Source organism: Lampetra planeri, chromosome 56 (genome assembly GCF_965212315.1).
Source record: "Lampetra planeri chromosome 56, kcLamPlan1.2.h2, whole genome shotgun sequence".
NCBI lineage: Eukaryota > Metazoa > Chordata > Hyperoartia > Petromyzontiformes > Petromyzontidae > Lampetra > Lampetra planeri.
In genome coordinates this window covers 4109665-4128034 of record NC_136162.1, presented here as the reverse complement: position 1 = coordinate 4128034, position 18370 = coordinate 4109665, and the positions used below count along the sequence as shown (strand labels likewise).

Genomic DNA, 18370 nt, shown 5'->3' with positions numbered 1-18370 from the left:
GTATAGATACGTTAATTTTGATGAATATGTTGGGGTTTTTCTGACTTTATGTGAACGAAAAGACACAAGTTCGCCCGTTTTATCATTGAAAATAGCTACATTTCGAAATATGAGTGTCCTGGTCACAAAAGCAAAGTTTGTGGTGAATAACAGCCGTTTTTTAAATACTTTTTAGACATACGAAATTACGAAATAACACTTACTACCCAGGATAAAAATTTGTGTTACATAGTGATATATCATTTCAGGTGTTGTTGTGCTAACTATTGTTTTGATTGTTTAGCGGAGAAGAGGCCAATGGTGGTGACTCGTTGCATCTGTAGTGGTGGTGTTGACGTGCGCCGACTGTGACAGTGATGGATCACGGGGCGGCGCGAGGTGCGGGGTTGGGCACGCGTTGTGGGCGTGGTGTGGACGCGCGCGCCGGGAGTGACAGATGACGGGGCGGCGCGGCGTGGGTGCTGAGGCACGCTGAGATGTGGGAAAACAGGATCGTAGCCAGCGCCCAGTGATTGGTCGAATAGGATGGGTGCTCGCAGCGACGTCCGCAGGTGGGGTATAAAGGGGGACGCGCGAGAGCACTCGGGGAGAGTTACCCAGTTGAAGACCAGAAGACGGAGCTGAAGACCTAGTGCCCCGAGACCCCTAGTCCCGCCGTCCTTGTGGGGACCGGGGCCCTGTGTGGCTCGGAGGCGAGACTGTGGGACCCGGGGTCCGACGCCCACGTGGGTCGGGCTGGGGACCCACAGTCAAGACGGACACCCCGCGCAGGGAGTGTCCCGAATAGCTCATTGGGCGTTAGTCGCCAGGGTAGCTAAGAGGGCGTTAGTCGCCAGGGTAGCTAAGAGGGTGGTTGTCACCCGAATAGCTCAGTGGGCGTTAGTCGCCAGAATAGCTCAGTGGGCGTTAGTCGCCAGGGTAGCTAAGAGGGCGTTAGTCGCCAGGGTAGCTAAGAGGGTGTTTGTCACCCGAATAGCTCAGTGGGCGTTAGTCGCCAGAATAGCTCAGTGGGCGTTAGTCGCCAGAATAGCTAAGTGGGTGTTTGTCACCCGAATAGCTCAGTGGGCGTTAGTCGCCAGAATAGCTCAGTGGGCGTTAGTCGCCAGGGTAGCTAAGAGGGCGTTAGTCGCCAGGGTAGCTAAGAGGGTGTTTGTCACCCGAATAGCTCAGTGGGCGTTAGTCGCCAGAATAGCTCAGTGGGCGTTAGTCGCCAGAATAGCTAAGTGGGTGTTTGTCACCCGAGATACTAAGTGGGTGTTTGTCACCCGAGATACTAAGTGGGTGTTTGTCACCCGAGATACAAAGTAGGTGTTAGTCACCTGTGAACGAGTTTGGTAAAATAAAGAGTGTGTTACCCGTGAAGTCGTCTCCCGCCGAGTTACTACATTACACATCCATCGGGGACAGAGACAAAGCCCTCCCCCCTCCCCCGTGTATCTGTATCAGACTGTGGAGGCGAAGGTTCTGTTAAGCAAGCGCCTGTAAAGTCCCGCACGGCACACACACACGCGCATGGATACACACACACACGCGCGCATGGATACACACACACACACGTACATGTTTATTTGTTAGGAGACAGAGGGTGGAGGTGAGCCAGGGAGTACGGGGGATAGAGGGAGGTGGAGGAGAAAGGTAGGAGAGGGAGGTGAGGGAGGGAGATACAGGAGGGAGATGGGGGGATATGGTGAGAGAGAGAAAAAAATATGTACATAGAAAACAGGGAGAACATAGACATAGAGTAGGGAGAGAGGGGGTAGAGAGAGAGAGGGTAGAGAGAGAGGGGGTAGAGAGAGAGGGGGTAGAGAGAGAGGGGGTAGAGAGAGGGGGTAGAGAGACAGGGGGTAGAGAGAGGGGGTAGAGAGAGAGGGGGTAGAGAGAGATAGGGTAGAGAGAGAGGGGGTAGAGAGAGAGAGGGGGGTAGAGAGAGGGGGTAGAGAGAGAGGGGGTAGAGAGAGAGGGAAGGGGTAGGAAGAAGGAGCAGAGATTGAAATATTTCGAGAAATATTTCATTTAAAGAGGGGGAGCACATGAAGCAAAGCATTGGAAAAAAAACGAAATGATGAACGAAGCAAAGTGCCGACTACACCGAGCATCTTCTTGTTTCCTCTGATCGGAGGAAGGGAGGGAGATAGATGAGGGAGGGAGGGAGAGGCGGGGAGGAACGGAGAGGAGAGGGTGAAGAGAGGGCGTGAAACGGAGAGGAAAGAGATCGAGCGACAGAGAGCGACAAACAATGGGGGTGGGGTGGGGGGAGGATTCGGGAGACGCGAGGGAGATTTAAACGGGAAAGGGAGAGGCTGGGATAAGGAGAGCGCGGGGTTAAAGGTGGGAGAGAGACACGGGGAGTGAGACACGGGGAGAGAGAGGGTGGGGAGAGAGACACGGGGAGAGAGACACGGGGAGAGAGACACGCAGAGAGAGGTTGGGGAAAGAGACACGGGGAGAGAGACACGGGGAGAGAGACACGGGGGGAGAGAGACACGGGGAGAGAGACACGCAGAGAGAGGGTGGGGAGAGAGACACGGGGAGAGAGACACGGGGGGAGAGACACGGGGAGAGAGACACGGGGGGAGAGACACGGGGAGAGAGACACGGAGAGACACGGGAGGAGAGACACGGGGAGAGAGACACGGGGAGAGAGACACCGGGAGAGAAGTGGGTGAGATGCCGCGCAGAGAATAGAGCCTGGCTATGTGTGGTGCGAAAGAAGTGCAACAAACATGCAACCAGGGGCGGTTTCTTCATTAGGGCGATTGGGCGACGCACCACCAATGTCATTCAACCACAGAGTCACGCTAGCCGTCACTGTGCCTCTGGATATAGTCCAATCAGCGTCATGTCACGTTCTGTGGAGTACCGCCTCTTTTTGGGCGATTTCACTCCGGCTGAGAATCGCCAAGAGTGGCCCCATAGACTTACATTCAAAGATGATTTTTTTCGAACGGGGGGCGCTGCAATGCATTCTCTATGGCTTCCGGGAGGGCTCGCACTAACGTGCTTACGTCATCATACGTGCTTACGTCATCATACGTAAGCACGTTTCATCCAACAATATAATTTGTTGCCACCTAGTGGAATCTTTAATAAAATAAACTTGAGTGGTTTGTTTTAATAGTGAGTAGAGAAACAAACAAGATGTATTGTAAGAGTCACTTTATTTTTCATTAATATTAAAGAAGTGAAGTTGCCTTTACATGCTTAAGCTGTTAATTTATCCATTGCATGGGTGGACCTTATCCTTATCAATCATCCAGATATTTGCCCCCCTGAGAGATTTTGCAGGAGCCGCCACTGCATGCAACATACATATAACATACATATAACATATATACATTGAGGGAGGGAGAAAGTAGATGAGGGGACATCGCTCCTCCATCACTCCACCATCACTCCACCATCACTCCACCATCACTCCACCATCACTCCTCCATCACTCCACCATCACTCCACCATCACTCCACCATCACTCCTCCATCACTCCACCATCACTCCACCATCACTCCACCATCACTCCTCCATCACTCCACCATCACTCCTCCATCACTCCTCCATCACTCCACCATCACTCCACCATCACTCCACCATCACTCCACCATCACTCCTCCATCACTCCACCATCACTCCACCATCACTCCACCATCACTCATAATCGCTCTATCGCTCCACGTGACCATCGGCCCGGCCAGCAATTCGCGTCCTTCCCGAGTCTGCCGAGACGTTTGAACGCCTCCTTGAACCCCGGGGGTCAGCGTGCGATCTCTAAAACTCTGATCATCGTTCTGCCAATCCACGTGTAATTGAAAGCCGCGCGTCTCTCTGTGCTGCTTTGGCGCACTTTTAAGTTTTTGTTCAAACAATGTTTTTAACTCCCATGTATTTATCTCGTTCGTGACCGTGTTTCTGAACGATGCGAACACGTGCGTACGTGCGTTGAACTTTTTTCGCAGACGTACGTCACTCAAAGCGTGCTCGTGGGAGATACGGGGGAAGAACAACAAACTAGACACACAAAAAGCAGTCCTTAAAGAAACGAGTTTTCAACCAGGTAGCAGGCACATGGCAAAATAAAATGAATAGGATTGTTCGTAAATAGAGCATTCCAGGGACACTTTGCCCTATGTTTTGGATAGCCATTCGTCTTCTGGACAAATGTATACGTGTCACAATAAGACATTTGTCTCTGCTTTTCATAACCCAATGACGTCTGCTGAAGGATTGTTACTCACCTATCAGAGCAGGAATGGATTTCTTTTCTCGCGTGAGTTGAATTTTAATGCCCGTGACTCATGTATAGGACCAACCTCCTTTAAATCCGGTCGTGGGGTTTTCGATCATCCTCTCTGCGTATTGAAGAGCGCTTCCAAAATGCGCGAACGCGAGGTTTTAATTGTCTACTCTATACAAAACAATTGCACCCGTTCGCGCAAAAAAAATCCGAGGCTTTCCACCTCATCTCCGAGGCATGTGGGTGTGTGTTTACACACGTTTAATTTAATTGAAGGGTAATTCGCGAGATACGGACATGGTACGCCAGGTGATAATTGCATTTGTAATAGAGCCGTTTGGTTTTTGTGGGGGGGGTTTTCTAAGATATCACAGCGATGCACGTGCATACGCGGTCAAATTCCCTCGACTGATGAGTGGGATATCGTGTGAGACAGCGGGGCAGTTGTTTGGCGCTAAGCGCTAAGGAACCCAGCAACCAAAATTCGATTCCGGTTGCTATGCCTGGCCTAGGTGATGGGCGATATCTGAACAGGTCCTTGCAACTGCATATATATATACATTTTTATTGATTGATTTCTCGGCCAAAATACATAGCTTCAAATATATTCAGAACAATAATACGTTGAAAAAACTTTCAGGGAGGGGTCAAAATGATCAGAATCAGAATTCCTTTTTTTATACTGGAGGAGGAATCCGATGAGCGGTGAAGCTCTTTTCCACAGATGTCGAAACAGCAGTAGCATCGATGTGTTGGTGCCGGGCCTCCCCTAGGTCAACTCAGCCTCAGACAACATCACAACATGGATGTTTTCCTTGTTTTCCACGATGTATTTTACAAGACTCTGAAACGAAAAAATCGATGATCAAATTATTTTTGGCTAAGCTGATGAGAAAATAAAAATGGTCTCCCTCCACAACATCGTTCGCAGCAGGTGTGTGTGTGTGTACACTGCAGATGGTTTTACAGTGAATATTCTGGATGGCAGACGCAGGTTTGACGAACGTGGAAGAGTAGGCCAAAATACACAGCTCCCTCTAGTCGAGGCCCCCTTCAATAACAGCAGTGGCGGCAGCGAGCGTTTGCAGAGCAGCACCTTTGCCACTACCTGCCCGTGCGCCTTTCGCGAATGAACATCGGGGCAAATTAACAGACGCCATGCTCGAAGAGCTTTTCTATTGTGCGAGATGAAAGAGAGGGGGGTTTCAAAGTGCGTTGTTCACGGTTCATGAAATGTAACCCTTCGTGGGGCTTTTGTCGTGGAAATTGTGAGCGATAAAGGCGGGCGACCGGCGGGCATAAAAGTACGTTGCATCACACATGCAAATCGCGCGTGAGAAACTTTCCATATGAAAACAGAAACAAAACAACAGATTTAATTATGCATCTGCTTTCATACCACGATCCACTGGAATATTTACTCCGTGTTTATAATTTTCTGGACAAAGTGACTGCCCACTTTTGAAACCACTTAAATGGATTACAATTCAGAGGGTCTGACACGTGTTCGTAGTTTAAAATATAAATCACTAAACCGTGTTGACGTTAATTTACAGCCCCGTCTCAATCTACTGCTGGATGAACGAGGCTTCTCTCATGTCATTGTCGGCCACAAGGCCCCACTTTGGCTTGCGTATTTCACGGCCCATTGTATGCGTGTTTGTTGAACTTCCTTTGCACCGTAACGTAGCCCAACTGTTCGCGAGGGAGATGCGGTGCGCATTGGCCCGTTCGTCAACTTGTTGGCTCGCCACTTTTGTTTTGCTCATTTTGTCTCGAGGCCCTCGACTCTTGCAGCATCATTCCTGCAAGGCGTTTTATCATCCGTCATTTCCCGGCAAGTCAAAGGCGTGCTTTTATTGCCTCCGTCTGTTTGCGCTCGCGAAACATCGAACTACTTGGAGAAGAAACCTCTTCTTGGTTCTTTCGGTAAAGTCACGTAGAAGGGAAATAATAAATTAATAAAAATAAAACATCATAAAATAATTCTCACGACGTTTCGGCCACAACGCAAGCAGCCGTCCTCAGGTGAAGAACAGGTCTGTCGGGAAGACAGCGTCTTGGAGAAACGCCGACATTGGGATGAAAGTCTTGATTTGAAGCTTTCGTGACCGCAGGAATCCATACTCTTTGGTTCTTTCGGTAAAGTCACGTGGGTAGAAAAATAAAATAAATCACCTGATGACGGACGCTTGTGTTGCGCCCGAAACGTCGTGATTTATTTTGTTTTATACCTACGTGACTTTACCGAAAGAACCAAAGAGTATTGGGATGAAAGGTTTTGCATTCATAGGGTGCCTGTAGCTCAAAAGCACCCAACGCCTCCTCTCAACGCACTGCGTGGCCCTATGGCAGTCCAAGCCAAGGAGACCCCCCCCCCCCCCCCTGTGGCAACTGTCCTGATGCATCTCAAGACACATTCAGCACCTCCAACGCTACGGAGTGTTTCCTCCCGTAATGTTGTAAATCTTCCTGCAAAAACACATCGCGCGGCAGAAGATCGGTGCTGGATGCGGCGAGCAGTCACATTTGCAAATGTGATTAGTAATTTGGATGATTACCTGTGGCTATTATCGATAGCTCAATGTGAACGCACCATTTTGTCGAGGGACTGCTCATGCGTGGTAGTATCTCGGCGTGGTCTGGGGGGCTGCTTTGTTCTTAATTCTAGATTTGAAGCTTTCGTGACTGCAAGGATTCATATTCTTAGGTTTTTTTCGGTAAAATCACGTAGGTAAAACATCAAAATTAATGAAAATAAAATAAAACAAAAATCACGACGTTTCGGAGGCAACACAAGTCTCCGTCATCAGGTGGGACCGTCACAGCCGAATTAGCTGCATCAAGTGAGGCAATGATTCAAGATGTAATCCCTCTTCAACTTGCTTATAAGGGATTACATCTTGAATCATTGCCTTACTTGATGCAGCTAATTCGGCTGTGACGGTCCCACCTGATGACGGAGACTTGTGTTGCCTCCGAAACGTCGTGATTTTTGTTTTATTTTATTTTCATTAATTTTGATGTTTTACCTACGTGACTTTACCGAAAAAAACCTAAGAATATGCTTTGTTCTTGTCTTTGAGGCTGTCCATAAATGACGTCACGCACCTAGGGGGGGGGGGGTCAGACATTTGTGACGATGTGTGACGAGGGGGGGGGGTTGAGAAATGTGACTTCACATCAAAATGCGCAGCTTTAAATAAATATAGAATTGTTATAACAACACTACTTGTTATAACAACACTCCTACAACATCAGAGTGCAGTGCCACGTTAAATACGCACGACAATGACAATAGTTTAAAGCGATTTGAAGCATGTTTTATTTTCAAAATGGAAATATGGTTTTGGGGGGGGGGGCAGAGCTTTGTGAGGGGGTCTGACTTCTTGTGACGCTGTGTGACGAGGGGGGGGGGGGTCCAAAATCGCGTGACGTCATTTATGGACCGCTCCTTTGCTGCCTTGCACACGCTTGATAAATGAGACTTGTACAATGCGCATATTGTGTATTCGTCTTTAATGACTGGCTTACCCTTTTCCTCTTTCGTGCACTCCTATCGTTTTCGATGTTTGTCCTGTGTTGCTGTTGTTGTTGTTGTAACTCACCCCATACTGGACATCTGTGAGAAGAGATCTTCGCAGTTTATCGGATTCCTCCTTCCTGCAGCCTAATTGAACATTCTGAAATGCAGCATCGGCCTGCGAATGTGTGCGGTCGGAAGCAACGTTGCTACGTTGTAGGTGCGGGCGTGCGGGCGTGCGGGCCGTTGGGAGTTTCTTCCAAATTAGGCCACTGGCTGCTTGTAAATTCAAGCCGGCCCGCCAGGGTCTTATATCCGGGGTGAATGGCGTGAGCACGCGGATTGCTTAGAAAGGTTCTGCGCTGCGGACTGCACGAAGTGGCCTCTTCCGCAGAGGCGAGGAAGCGTGACGCAGCCTGCGGTCTCCCAGCCACCGCATGCCCTGAATCGCCCAACCCTGGAAACCGCATTCGATTCACTTACTCAACGATGGTCAGTCCGTCTCTTTTCTTTTTCACGATCAGTGGAAACAAGAAGATGCTCGGTGTATTCGGCACTTTGCTTCGTTCATCATTTCGTAATTTTTTTTTATAACTTTGCTTTATGTAAACCCCCACCTCTCGCTCACTCTCTCGCTCACTCTCTCGCTCACTCTCTCGCTCACACTCTCGCTCACTCTTTCGCTCACTCTCTCGCTCACTCTCTCGCTCACCCCCTCGCTCACTCTCTCGCTCTCTCTCGCTCTGCACGCAGCCCTTCTCGCAGTCCGACGGCCTCCGACGGGTAGCTCATATCAGCATGCAGAGCTCCCCGTCATCTGCCACCGAGCCCACGGCCTCCTCCATCGCCCACTGCTCCTTGAAGGCCGGCACGGCGTGGGTCAGCCGCGCATGGCGGAACTCCAGCCCACACACCCTGGCTCCGACCAGAGCGCGGAAGATGCCCAGGCTGCTGGCCGGACGTTTCCCCTCCAGGGCCACCTTCCTCGCCCTGTGAATGGCGAGCTTGGCGTAGCCGACGAGCACGTTGACCAGCCCCTGAAGATCCACTCTGATATCGCTGCTACTATGGTTGCTGTTCCTGTGAACGGGCCTCATTGATTCCTCCACCCATGTTGGTGACTCGGGTCCAGCAGACTGACTGTTTCGGTTCATTCACCGTCACAGCACGATTGCTGTATCAAGTAAGATACAGCAAGCGTGCTGTGACGGTTCCACCTGAAGACGGAAGCTTGTGTTGCCTCCGAAACGTCGTGATTTTTATATTATTTATATTTTACTTTTATTAATTTTTTACCTACGTGACTTTACCGAAAAAACCTAAGATTATGAATCCTTGCAGTCACGAAAGCTTCAAATCTAGAACTATACTTTGGTCTTTCCGCAGTAGTGCCCACGTGGTGTGTATCCTTCCACGTTCTGTGTGACTCGTGTTTTCTTAAGTGGCCGCTCTTTGTCGGAGGGGGCTGCAATTCCGCAAGCGCTGATTTTGCATGAACACGCTGAGTGGGTTGACCTCGCAATGAAAGGGCTGCCTCAACGAGGGCTAAATAAAATATCCAACTCGATTGCTCGAGAGAGGCGGCTCAAAAAACTAAAAAACAACATAAACCCCTTCTGTTTAACAGGGAGTAGCAAACTTTCGCGACTAAATATTATCCATAATAGAGGTCTTTGGGTTAGATCGCGTAAATATATAAATGTGTCGTTTAACCCGCCACCACCCGACACAGCCAATTATTAAGGTCTGTCACGTAAACAGAACGTGGCAACTCGTTACTCGTACAGCACAACGGTAAATGTTGTGGATTTGCTCTCCAACACACCGGTTAGTGCTGTACTAGTGACGAATTGGCCACGTTCTGTTTACGTGTCAACCCTTACTACTCGGCTGTGTCGGGTGGTGGAGGGGTTTAACGACACGTTTATATTTACACGATCTAACCCAAAAAAACTATATTATGGATAACCCCTTCTCTGTTCAAGCACAGAAATTCGAACACTTATATTTACACATCCTGACAACTGCATAAACGGCAATGCCCCTCCTCTCCCCGGTTTACGTCGAGGGATGCGTTCCTGGAAGGCGTTACGACGAATAATCGAAACGAAGTGAATCGAAGCGATTTTCAGGGTAGCGGTCGAGGTGGTGGTGGTGGCAGAGGTCGCAACCGGGTACCCGATACCCGTACCCTACCCGATACCCCAATCGCCTTCAATACGGGTACCCGTTTGCGACCCTGGTGCGGCCGGGTACGGGTACGGGTAGGCCGTGAGTCACCGGTGGGTAACCGTTTGTCACTCATTTCGGGTAGGGTACGGGTAGCGTACGGGTACCCGTACCCGGCCGGGTACGGGTACCCGTTTGCGACCCTGGTGCGGCCGGGTACGGGTAAGGAATCAAAACCCGTTTGCGACCTCTGGGTGGTGGTGGAGGCTGAGAGGCGATGGATAACGAGGAAGAAGGGGACGAGGCTGTGAGCGACGTGAGAGCGAGTCGTGCAGCGGCGGTGTTCATCATTAAAGCGACGACGTAGTTTGAGAAACGACGTCAAAGGCGGAGACGTCAATTGGGGTATTGCTGTACGTATATAGCAAAGGTACAAATTCCCCGTGTAGACTTTACCCGACCGTTGGGGCAAGTGCTGGTAGCAAGTAGCACCTACGAAGGCCGACAGCAAAATGAGCGGGTGGGTGACCCAACACCACGCCCGGCCGGCTTTGTCTCCCCCAACACACCGCTCCAGGTGCGGTACTGATTTAAGGCTGAGTCGATCTAGGGGAGGCGCAAGATCAGTTCCAATATATCGCCCCCTGTTATTGGTCGCGTGCGGGGGAATCGATCTCGGGTCTGGCAGCTTCGTGAATCGCGGCGTAGACTTTCGCCTTGGGGACCGATTGACTCTCAGCGGATTTCAGAGAAACGCAGGGAAACTTTTTTGCCTTTCGCCTCAGCGCTGTGCGTGAGATTAACGTTTTTTTTTCATTGTCATATCATTTTCATGAAATGGAAAGAGCAATTTATTTTTTTTATTCCTCGATAGCGGCTGCTTATTGATGTTCGTTTTTTTTCCTTTTAAAAGGCAAGAAATTGTGTTTTGCTTTCTCTCTCTAATACTCAATCGCCTTCAATATACACTTAAAGAAAATACATGGCGATGTGATGAATTATGTATCTGTTTGTGCAACGCTGTGTGTTGTGTATTATAATAATAATGGGGATCGGGAGTGTAGCAGTTCATGCACCAAGCTCGGAAGCCGCTCACAGCCACCAGCACCAGTGACATACCGAACCAGAACTGGGCCCACGCTAGGTCAACTCAGCCTTAAATGAGTACCTGGTGCGATGTTAATCATCGCCACTTGCCCCAACAGTCTGTTACTGCTATATGGGGTTGATGTTTGCCTATACCTGTGTAGGGCACAGCTGGTGCATCTGCCAGCCATCTCAGTCAGTCAACCTGTAATGTGTGGATATATCAGGCTCAATGACGTATCACAACTTGTCATGATGATTGGCTCTGCCGGTCCTGGTCTATAGCCAATGGGGGGAAGCCTAGGGGCGTGGCCCTGACGTAATGGAAAGGTGACAGCTGGAAGTAGGGGATTGGTTCTGCTGGCTTTGGCCACAGCCAATGGGGAGATGAGTCAGGGGCGTGGTCCCGGCAGCTTACGAGGGGGCCTAGAATATTCCATGGAGGCTAGCCAGGATTGGGGGAAACGTACCACGTGACCCGGGTAATAAATAGGGGTGGAGACGAATGACACGTGGTCAGAACGGGAACGAACAGAGGAAAGGGGCCACGCGGGAGCGGGGTTCCGGGTTGCCACGTGGCAGTGTGTCTCTCTCGCTATCTGTCCCTCTCACGCTGCCTGTCAGCAGCGTGAAGGAAAAGCTGTAAACAAGTTGAATAAAAGACGGATTCCAGAAGTCGTCTCAACGAGCTTTATTGCAAACCCGTGGCACCTGCTGGGTCTGCCCCGTGACCTCTTGCCAGCGAGCCTTCGACACTTCACGTGGTAGCCTCAACGTGCACCTGGCCTGGCACAGGCACCGTGGTTGCGAATTGCGGCTGTTGTTGTTGTTGTGTACAATAAGCCGCAGCGGACGGAGCGGTAGCCCGGCGGGTTAGCGGCCCGCGCTCCGAACCTGGCGGCGACCCCAAAATTCGACTGGCCGCTCGCCAAACAGGCGGACGAGCGAACGAGTTCGCAACGAAATTGAGCGAGCGAGCGAACGAGTGACAAACCGAGCGTGCGCGCGTTCTCTCCCAGCAAGGGCAACTTCAGGAGCCTCTGCGTGCTGTCGTTCCCGGAGCCGGCCGACGTGGTGTGGAAGGCCCTGGACCAGGCGACCTTCGTACTGCTCTACGTGCTGCCGCTGCTCATCGTCTCCGTGGCCTACGTGACCGTCGCCAAGAAGCTGTGGCTGCGCAACGCCATCGGCGACGTCACCACCGAGCAGTACGTGGCCCACCGGCGCAAGAAGAAGAAGACCATCAAGATGCTCATGCTCGTGGTGGTGGTCTTCGCCGTCTGCTGGTTCCCGCTCAACTGCTACGTGGTGCTGCTCTCCAGCCAGGCCATCCAGACCAACAACGGCATCTACTTCGCCTTCCACTGGCTGGCCATGAGCAGCACCTGCTACAACCCCTTCATCTACTGCTGGCTCAACGAGAGCTTCCGCTCCGAGCTCAAGGCCCTCGTGACCATCTGCACCCCGCGGGGGGGGGGCGGCGGGGGGGGGAGGCCGGCGGTAACCCGCTGGGCGTGATCCCCCGCGCGTCGCGCCAGGCGTGGGCCGAGCGTAGGAGCTACCGCCGTGGGGCGCGCATGGTGGAGAGCCGGCTGACGTCCAACCCGGCGGTGGTGGCACCGGAGGGGGGCGAGGGGGAGGAGAAGACGAAGGAGGCATCGTCCGATCTGGTGGACACGGTGAGTGGGAGAGGTGGCATCCCGACATGGCGATGGTGATCGTTTTGTAACGTGGACATTTTTGGGAAATGTGATTTGTTCGTATCAGCCGATCAAGTCATTGTTTTTCGAAAGCACTATTTCGTGCAAAAGATGCAATTCTAAATGCTTTACAGGGAAAACCAAACATTGTTAAAATACTACATCGCAAGAACAATCAAAGCAATTGCCATACAAAACAAAATCGCATTATAATAAATTAGCTAGCGAAGGCATATAAAAAAAACACTATAAAAGTAAAAGCAAGTAAAAAAATTTCGATTTAAAACTTTCGTGACTGCAGGGATTCATCTTCTTGGTTCTTTCGGTAAAGTCACGTAGAAGGGAAATAATAAAATAATAAAAATAAACATAATAAAATACAATTCTCACGACGTTTCGGCCACAACGCAAGCAGCCGTCCTCAGGTGAAGAACAGGTCTGTCGGAAAGAAAGCGTCTGAATGAGCACCACCAAGCTTGGCAGCGATATGCAAATTCCTTTGTCAAGGCGTCCTTCCCCCTCTAACCCAGCTTAAATATACGCTGCCAAGATTGGTGGTGCTCATTCAGACACTGTTTTTCCGACAGACCTGTTCTTCACCTAAGGACGGCTACTTGCGTTGTGGCCGAAACGTCGTGAGAATTGTATTTTATTATGTTTTATTTTTATTATTTTATTATTTCCCTTCTACGTGACTTTACCGAAAGAACCAAGAAGTATGCTGTTCTATTCACCGCTGAATCTCGGCACGCGCAGGCGTTTCAGCGGTTATTTTACTCAGAGAGGCGTAAGTCGAGGCGTTGTTTTTAAAGACACTCTTACTCACCGCAAGGAACCGTAGTGACGCGAACACGCTCTGATAGCTGGCGCAAAAACTGTGCCACACACACTCCCGCACGGCCATTTAACTTTTCGATTCCGTTCCTTTGACGTACACCTACGTACTCTTGCTATTTTTGCCACGTACGTACGTCATCAAAATGGAATGAGAAGAACTGCTGATGACGTACTTGTACGTCATCGGAACGGGAAAGGATTGGCCGATAACACCTGTAAACATCGAGGACTGAAGAGCTGTGATCACATCGGGAAACTAATCAAGCCGAGTATATTTTCTGACGTCGAGTTGTCATCGATGTCCAACGAATACATTATCGTCCCTCTCTTTCAAAAAAAATAGATGAAACTCCACACCTACTCCCGCGAGATGTGTTGTTCTTATTGTTGTTGTTGTTGTTTTCGGGCGGTGCCGCTGTCAGTTGGTCCGCGCGATGTCCGACGTTCCGCTCCATCGCACTGGGAGCTACGTCTTCAGGAACTGAATTTTGTTGGTAATTTCTACTCCACTTCCAGCAGTCGCTTGGACAGGGAACAGACACCCGTTGACGGAATCCACCGGCTATTGAGATGTTAAATAAAGCTGTATTCGGACCCTGAAGAAGCTCCCCCCCCCCCCCCCCCCCAGCGAGCACTTGGAGCAAAACGTCGAACATCGTGCCGATCGGAAAACATAAAGACAACCTACGCGGTCGTAAAAGATAAAAAACATGAAATTATGAAAAAAATGTCGCCCATAAACCGCTGTTATTTTTCATCTCTTAACCGTCACCGTTATCGCCGCGATTGCAATCAGTTAATTACGAGCAGTAATGAGAACCCTTTCTCATTATATCGATGCCCCCCACCCCCCGCCCCCTCAGGGTTAAAGGGTTTTTTTTTTACAAAGGCACGCGTGTGAATTATTATTTTCTTGTGCGATTTGGGGGGGGGGCAAATCAAAAACACATCAGCGGAGGGAGCTGCCAATGTCCTTAATCTGTGATGAGAGATCACACAGCATCGCAGCGAGAATGTTAATGATGAACTCCGGAGAGGGACCTTCGCCTGCACGCATTGGTTGAACAAAAAAATATATTTTTTGGAGTATATATATTTCATTCCAACAAAAGAATAACAAGAGTTGTTATACATTTTGATTTGAAGCTTTCGTGACTGCAGGGATTCATATTCTTGGTTCTGTCGGTCAAGTCACGTAGAAGGGAAATAATAAAATAATAATAATAAAATATATATTAAACAATTAAATTCTCACGACGTGTTGACTGCAACACAAGCAATCCTCATCAGGTGTGAAATCCACAGCAAGAAAATGTTATTTTATTGTTTTATATATATATCTTTTTTTTCTCTTCTATGTGACTTTACCGAAAGAACCAAGAATATAAGAGTTGCTATAATTTCTCTTCGGAGGCGTCGTCAGTCTGAAGCCTGCGGGTTAGTTTTTTTGCGTCGAAAAAAAGGTGAATCTAAACGTCGCTGGTGCCTCGAGAGGCTTGGAGTGCACGGTCCGAAACGTCGGACATCATGCCCAAGCAACGCCGCGGTACGACCCGAAAATCACCGAGCCGTGCAGCGCCGCCACGGAAACAACAACAACAACCGCCATTCGCCACTAAGTGGCGGTGACGTCACCACGACGCTTGTGCCAGGCCAAGTGCACCTTGAGGCCACGTGAAGTGTCGAACGCCCGCTGGCAGGAGGTCACGGGGCAGACCCAGGTGCCACGGGTCGACTGACCGAGATGACCGAGATGACTGGCTGATGCACCACCTGTGCCCCCTACTGTACCAACTTGCTGTGCTTTAGCCACCCGGCGCACCGCTCGTTGTTGTGAGCGTCGCTCCTCCGCCGTCCGTTGTTGTTGGAGGGCGACTGCCTCCAACTTCCCAGTAGCGTCCTTCACGAGCCTCCTACCACAGAGGCCGATCTTGACACCGCGGAAACGCACACAGTCGGACCAGCGATCGCATTTAACCCCCCGTAGGCTTTCACGAGCAATACGACTGCTAAACTAATTATCATTTTGAACAGATAAGGCCCCCACTGAGCTGTGTAGCTCTTTTTCAGAAGCCACCTGGCTATCGCAAATGACAGCGCAACGAAAGTGGCTTATCATCATCACGTGGGGAATTATAGCAGCCAAATGCTCTAAATCCGTGATGTTGATTCTAAATGTGGAGGGAGAAACCGGAGGGCCCGGAGAAAAAAATCCACGCGACCAAGGGGAAAGAGAGAGACACGCAGACTCCAAATATACAGCAGCAGCAGGCGTCAGGGTCGGGATCGAACCCACGATCTCCTGTATGTCAGGCGAGGGAGTTAACATCTCTTAGCCACCGTGATCATGATGAGAGAGAGACACGCATACTCCAAATATACAGCAGGCGTCGAACCCACGACCTCCTGTATGTCAAGTGAGGAAGATAACATCTCATAGCCACGGTGATGATGATGAGAGAGACACGCAAACTCCAAATATACAGCAGCAGGCGTCAGGGTCGGGATCGAACATTCCCTAGCCACCACGGCGCCAGTATTGGACCATGATTTATTTTTTAGCGTGATGTGTTGCTCAGATGAGCTTTGAGGCATTCACAAAAAATCTCCCACCTACATCCCTGACGCCAGCGGTGAAAATTCCACCTTTCTATGGTGCGTGGCCGAGTCAGTCTACGAGACGACCGCTGTTGACGTCCCCCTCGAAGTGGTTCTCATTTAATAGCCGCAGAGCCGATGGTGGCCAGAGTCAAACACCACCAACCAGGATTCGAATTTGCAACCTTGTGTGTATGTGTGTACGTTTGTATGTTTGTATGTTTGTATGTGTGTACGTTTGTATGTTTGTATGTTTGTATGTGTGTACGTTTGTATGTTTGTATGTTTGTATGTGTGTACATATGTATGTTTGTATGTTTGTATGTGTGTACGTTTGTATGTTTGTATGTTTGTATGTGTGTACGTTTGTATGTTTGTATGTATGTTTGTATGTGTGTACATATGTATGTTTGTATGTTTGTATGTGTGTACATATGTATGTTTGTATGTTTGTATGTGTGTACGTTTGTATGTTTGTATGTTTGTATGTGTGTACGTTTGTATGTTTGTATGTGTGTACATATGTATGTTTGTATGTTTGTATGTGTGTACGTTTGTATGTTTGTATGTTTGTATGTTTGTATGTGTGTACATATGTATGTTTGTATGTTTGTATGTTTGTATGTTTGTATGTTTGTATGTGTGTACATATGTATGTTTGTATGTTTGTATGTTTGTATGTTTGTATGTTGAACTTCTTGGACATTGCACGTGGACAACCGTGCTAATCGGAGGTGCGTGGAAAGGTCGACAAACTATGGGTCTCTGTGTGAGTCTCTGTGTGAGTCTACGGGTGTCTATGTGAGTCTATGGGTCTCTGTGTGAGTCTATGGGTCTCTGTGTGAGTCTACGGGTGTTAATGTGAGTCTACGGGTGTTAATGTGAGTCTATGGTTCTCTGTGTGAGTCTATGGTTCTCTGTGTGAGTCTATGGTTATCTGTGTGAGTCTATGGGTCTCTATGTGTCACTGTGTGAGTCTATGGTTCTCTGTGTGAGTCTATGGTTCTCTGTGTGAGTCTATGGTTCTCTGTGTGAGTCTATTGTTCTCTGTGTGAGTCTATGGTTCTCTGTGTGAGTCTATGGTTCTCTGTGTGAGTCCATGGGTCTCTGTGTGAGTCTATGGTTCTCTGCGTGAGTCTATGGTTCTCTGTGTGAGTCTATTGTTCTCTGTGTGAGTCTATGGTTCTCTGTGTGAGTCTATGGTTCTCTGTGTGAGTCCATGGGTCTCTGTGTGAGTCTATTGTTCTCTGTGTGAGTCTATGGTTCTCTGTGTGAGTCTATGGTTCTCTGTGTGAGTCTATGGTTCTCTGTGTGAGTCTATTGTTCTCTGTGTGAGTCTATGGGTCTCTGTGTGAGTCTATGGTTCTCTGTGTGAGTCTATGGGTCTCTATGTGTCACTGTGTGAGTCTATGGTTCTCTGTGTGAGTCTATGGTTCTCTGTGTGAGTCTATGGGTCTCTATGTGTCACTGTGTGAGTCTATGGTTCTCTGTGTGAGTCTATGGTTCTCTGTGTGAGTCTATGGGTCTCTATGTGTCACTGTGTGAGTCTATGGTTCTCTGTGTGAGTCTATGGGTCTCTATGTGTCACTGTGTGAGTCTATGGTTCTCTGTGTGAGTATGCACGTTGAACTTCTTTCGCACCGCACGTCGCCCACCGCGCTAAACGGAGCTTGCGGAGCCACCTGGCCGGATCGACCATCGCGGTCTGTCGTCGTGATCCCTTCGCACCTCGTGCCGACTCCTCTCTCCTCCCCCCTCCCCCCTCTCTCCCCGTGCCCCCTCGCCGCTGTAGAGGCAGAGCAGGAACATCCTGAGGAGAGCCCGGGACATGCTCCACCCCGTGCACTTCCAGAAGGAGGGCGAGGCCGTCAAGGTGGAAGAGGACCTCATGACGCTGTGAAGGAGCCGCCCCCCCCCCCCCTCGTCTTGCTCTCCCGGACACCACCGACCCCCTACTGGCAGACAAATGCCCCCTGGAGGGCAGCTGCGTTCACCATGGTCTAACTGCCTGGGGGAGGGGGGGGGGTTGTCCCTTGGCTCAGACTCCCTGGGGGGGGATCCCCCTTGGCTAAGACTTCCCTGGGGAGGGGGTCCCCTTGGCTAAGATTCCCTGGGGAGGGGGTCCCCTTGGCTCAGACTCCCTGGGGGAGGTCTGCCTTGGCTCAGACTGCAGCAGGGCACTGGAACGTCTGAGATGATGATGACGATGACGATGTCGCTGCTGCTGCT

At 49.9% G+C, this 18370-nt stretch overlaps 1 protein-coding gene across 1 annotated transcript in view; it reads left to right on the top strand.

Moving 5' to 3' along the window:
- The window catches only part of LOC144735654 (G-protein coupled receptor 83-like), a 37646-nt gene extending 19605 nt beyond the window's left edge, over positions 1-18041 (top strand). Inside the window, 3 exon segments of the mRNA XM_078618105.1 lie at positions 12026-12488; positions 12491-12685; positions 17934-18041. Of these exon segments, the coding sequence (XP_078474231.1) occupies positions 12026-12488; positions 12491-12685; positions 17934-18041 (766 nt within the window).
- Positions 18042-18370: the final 329 nt, after the last annotated feature.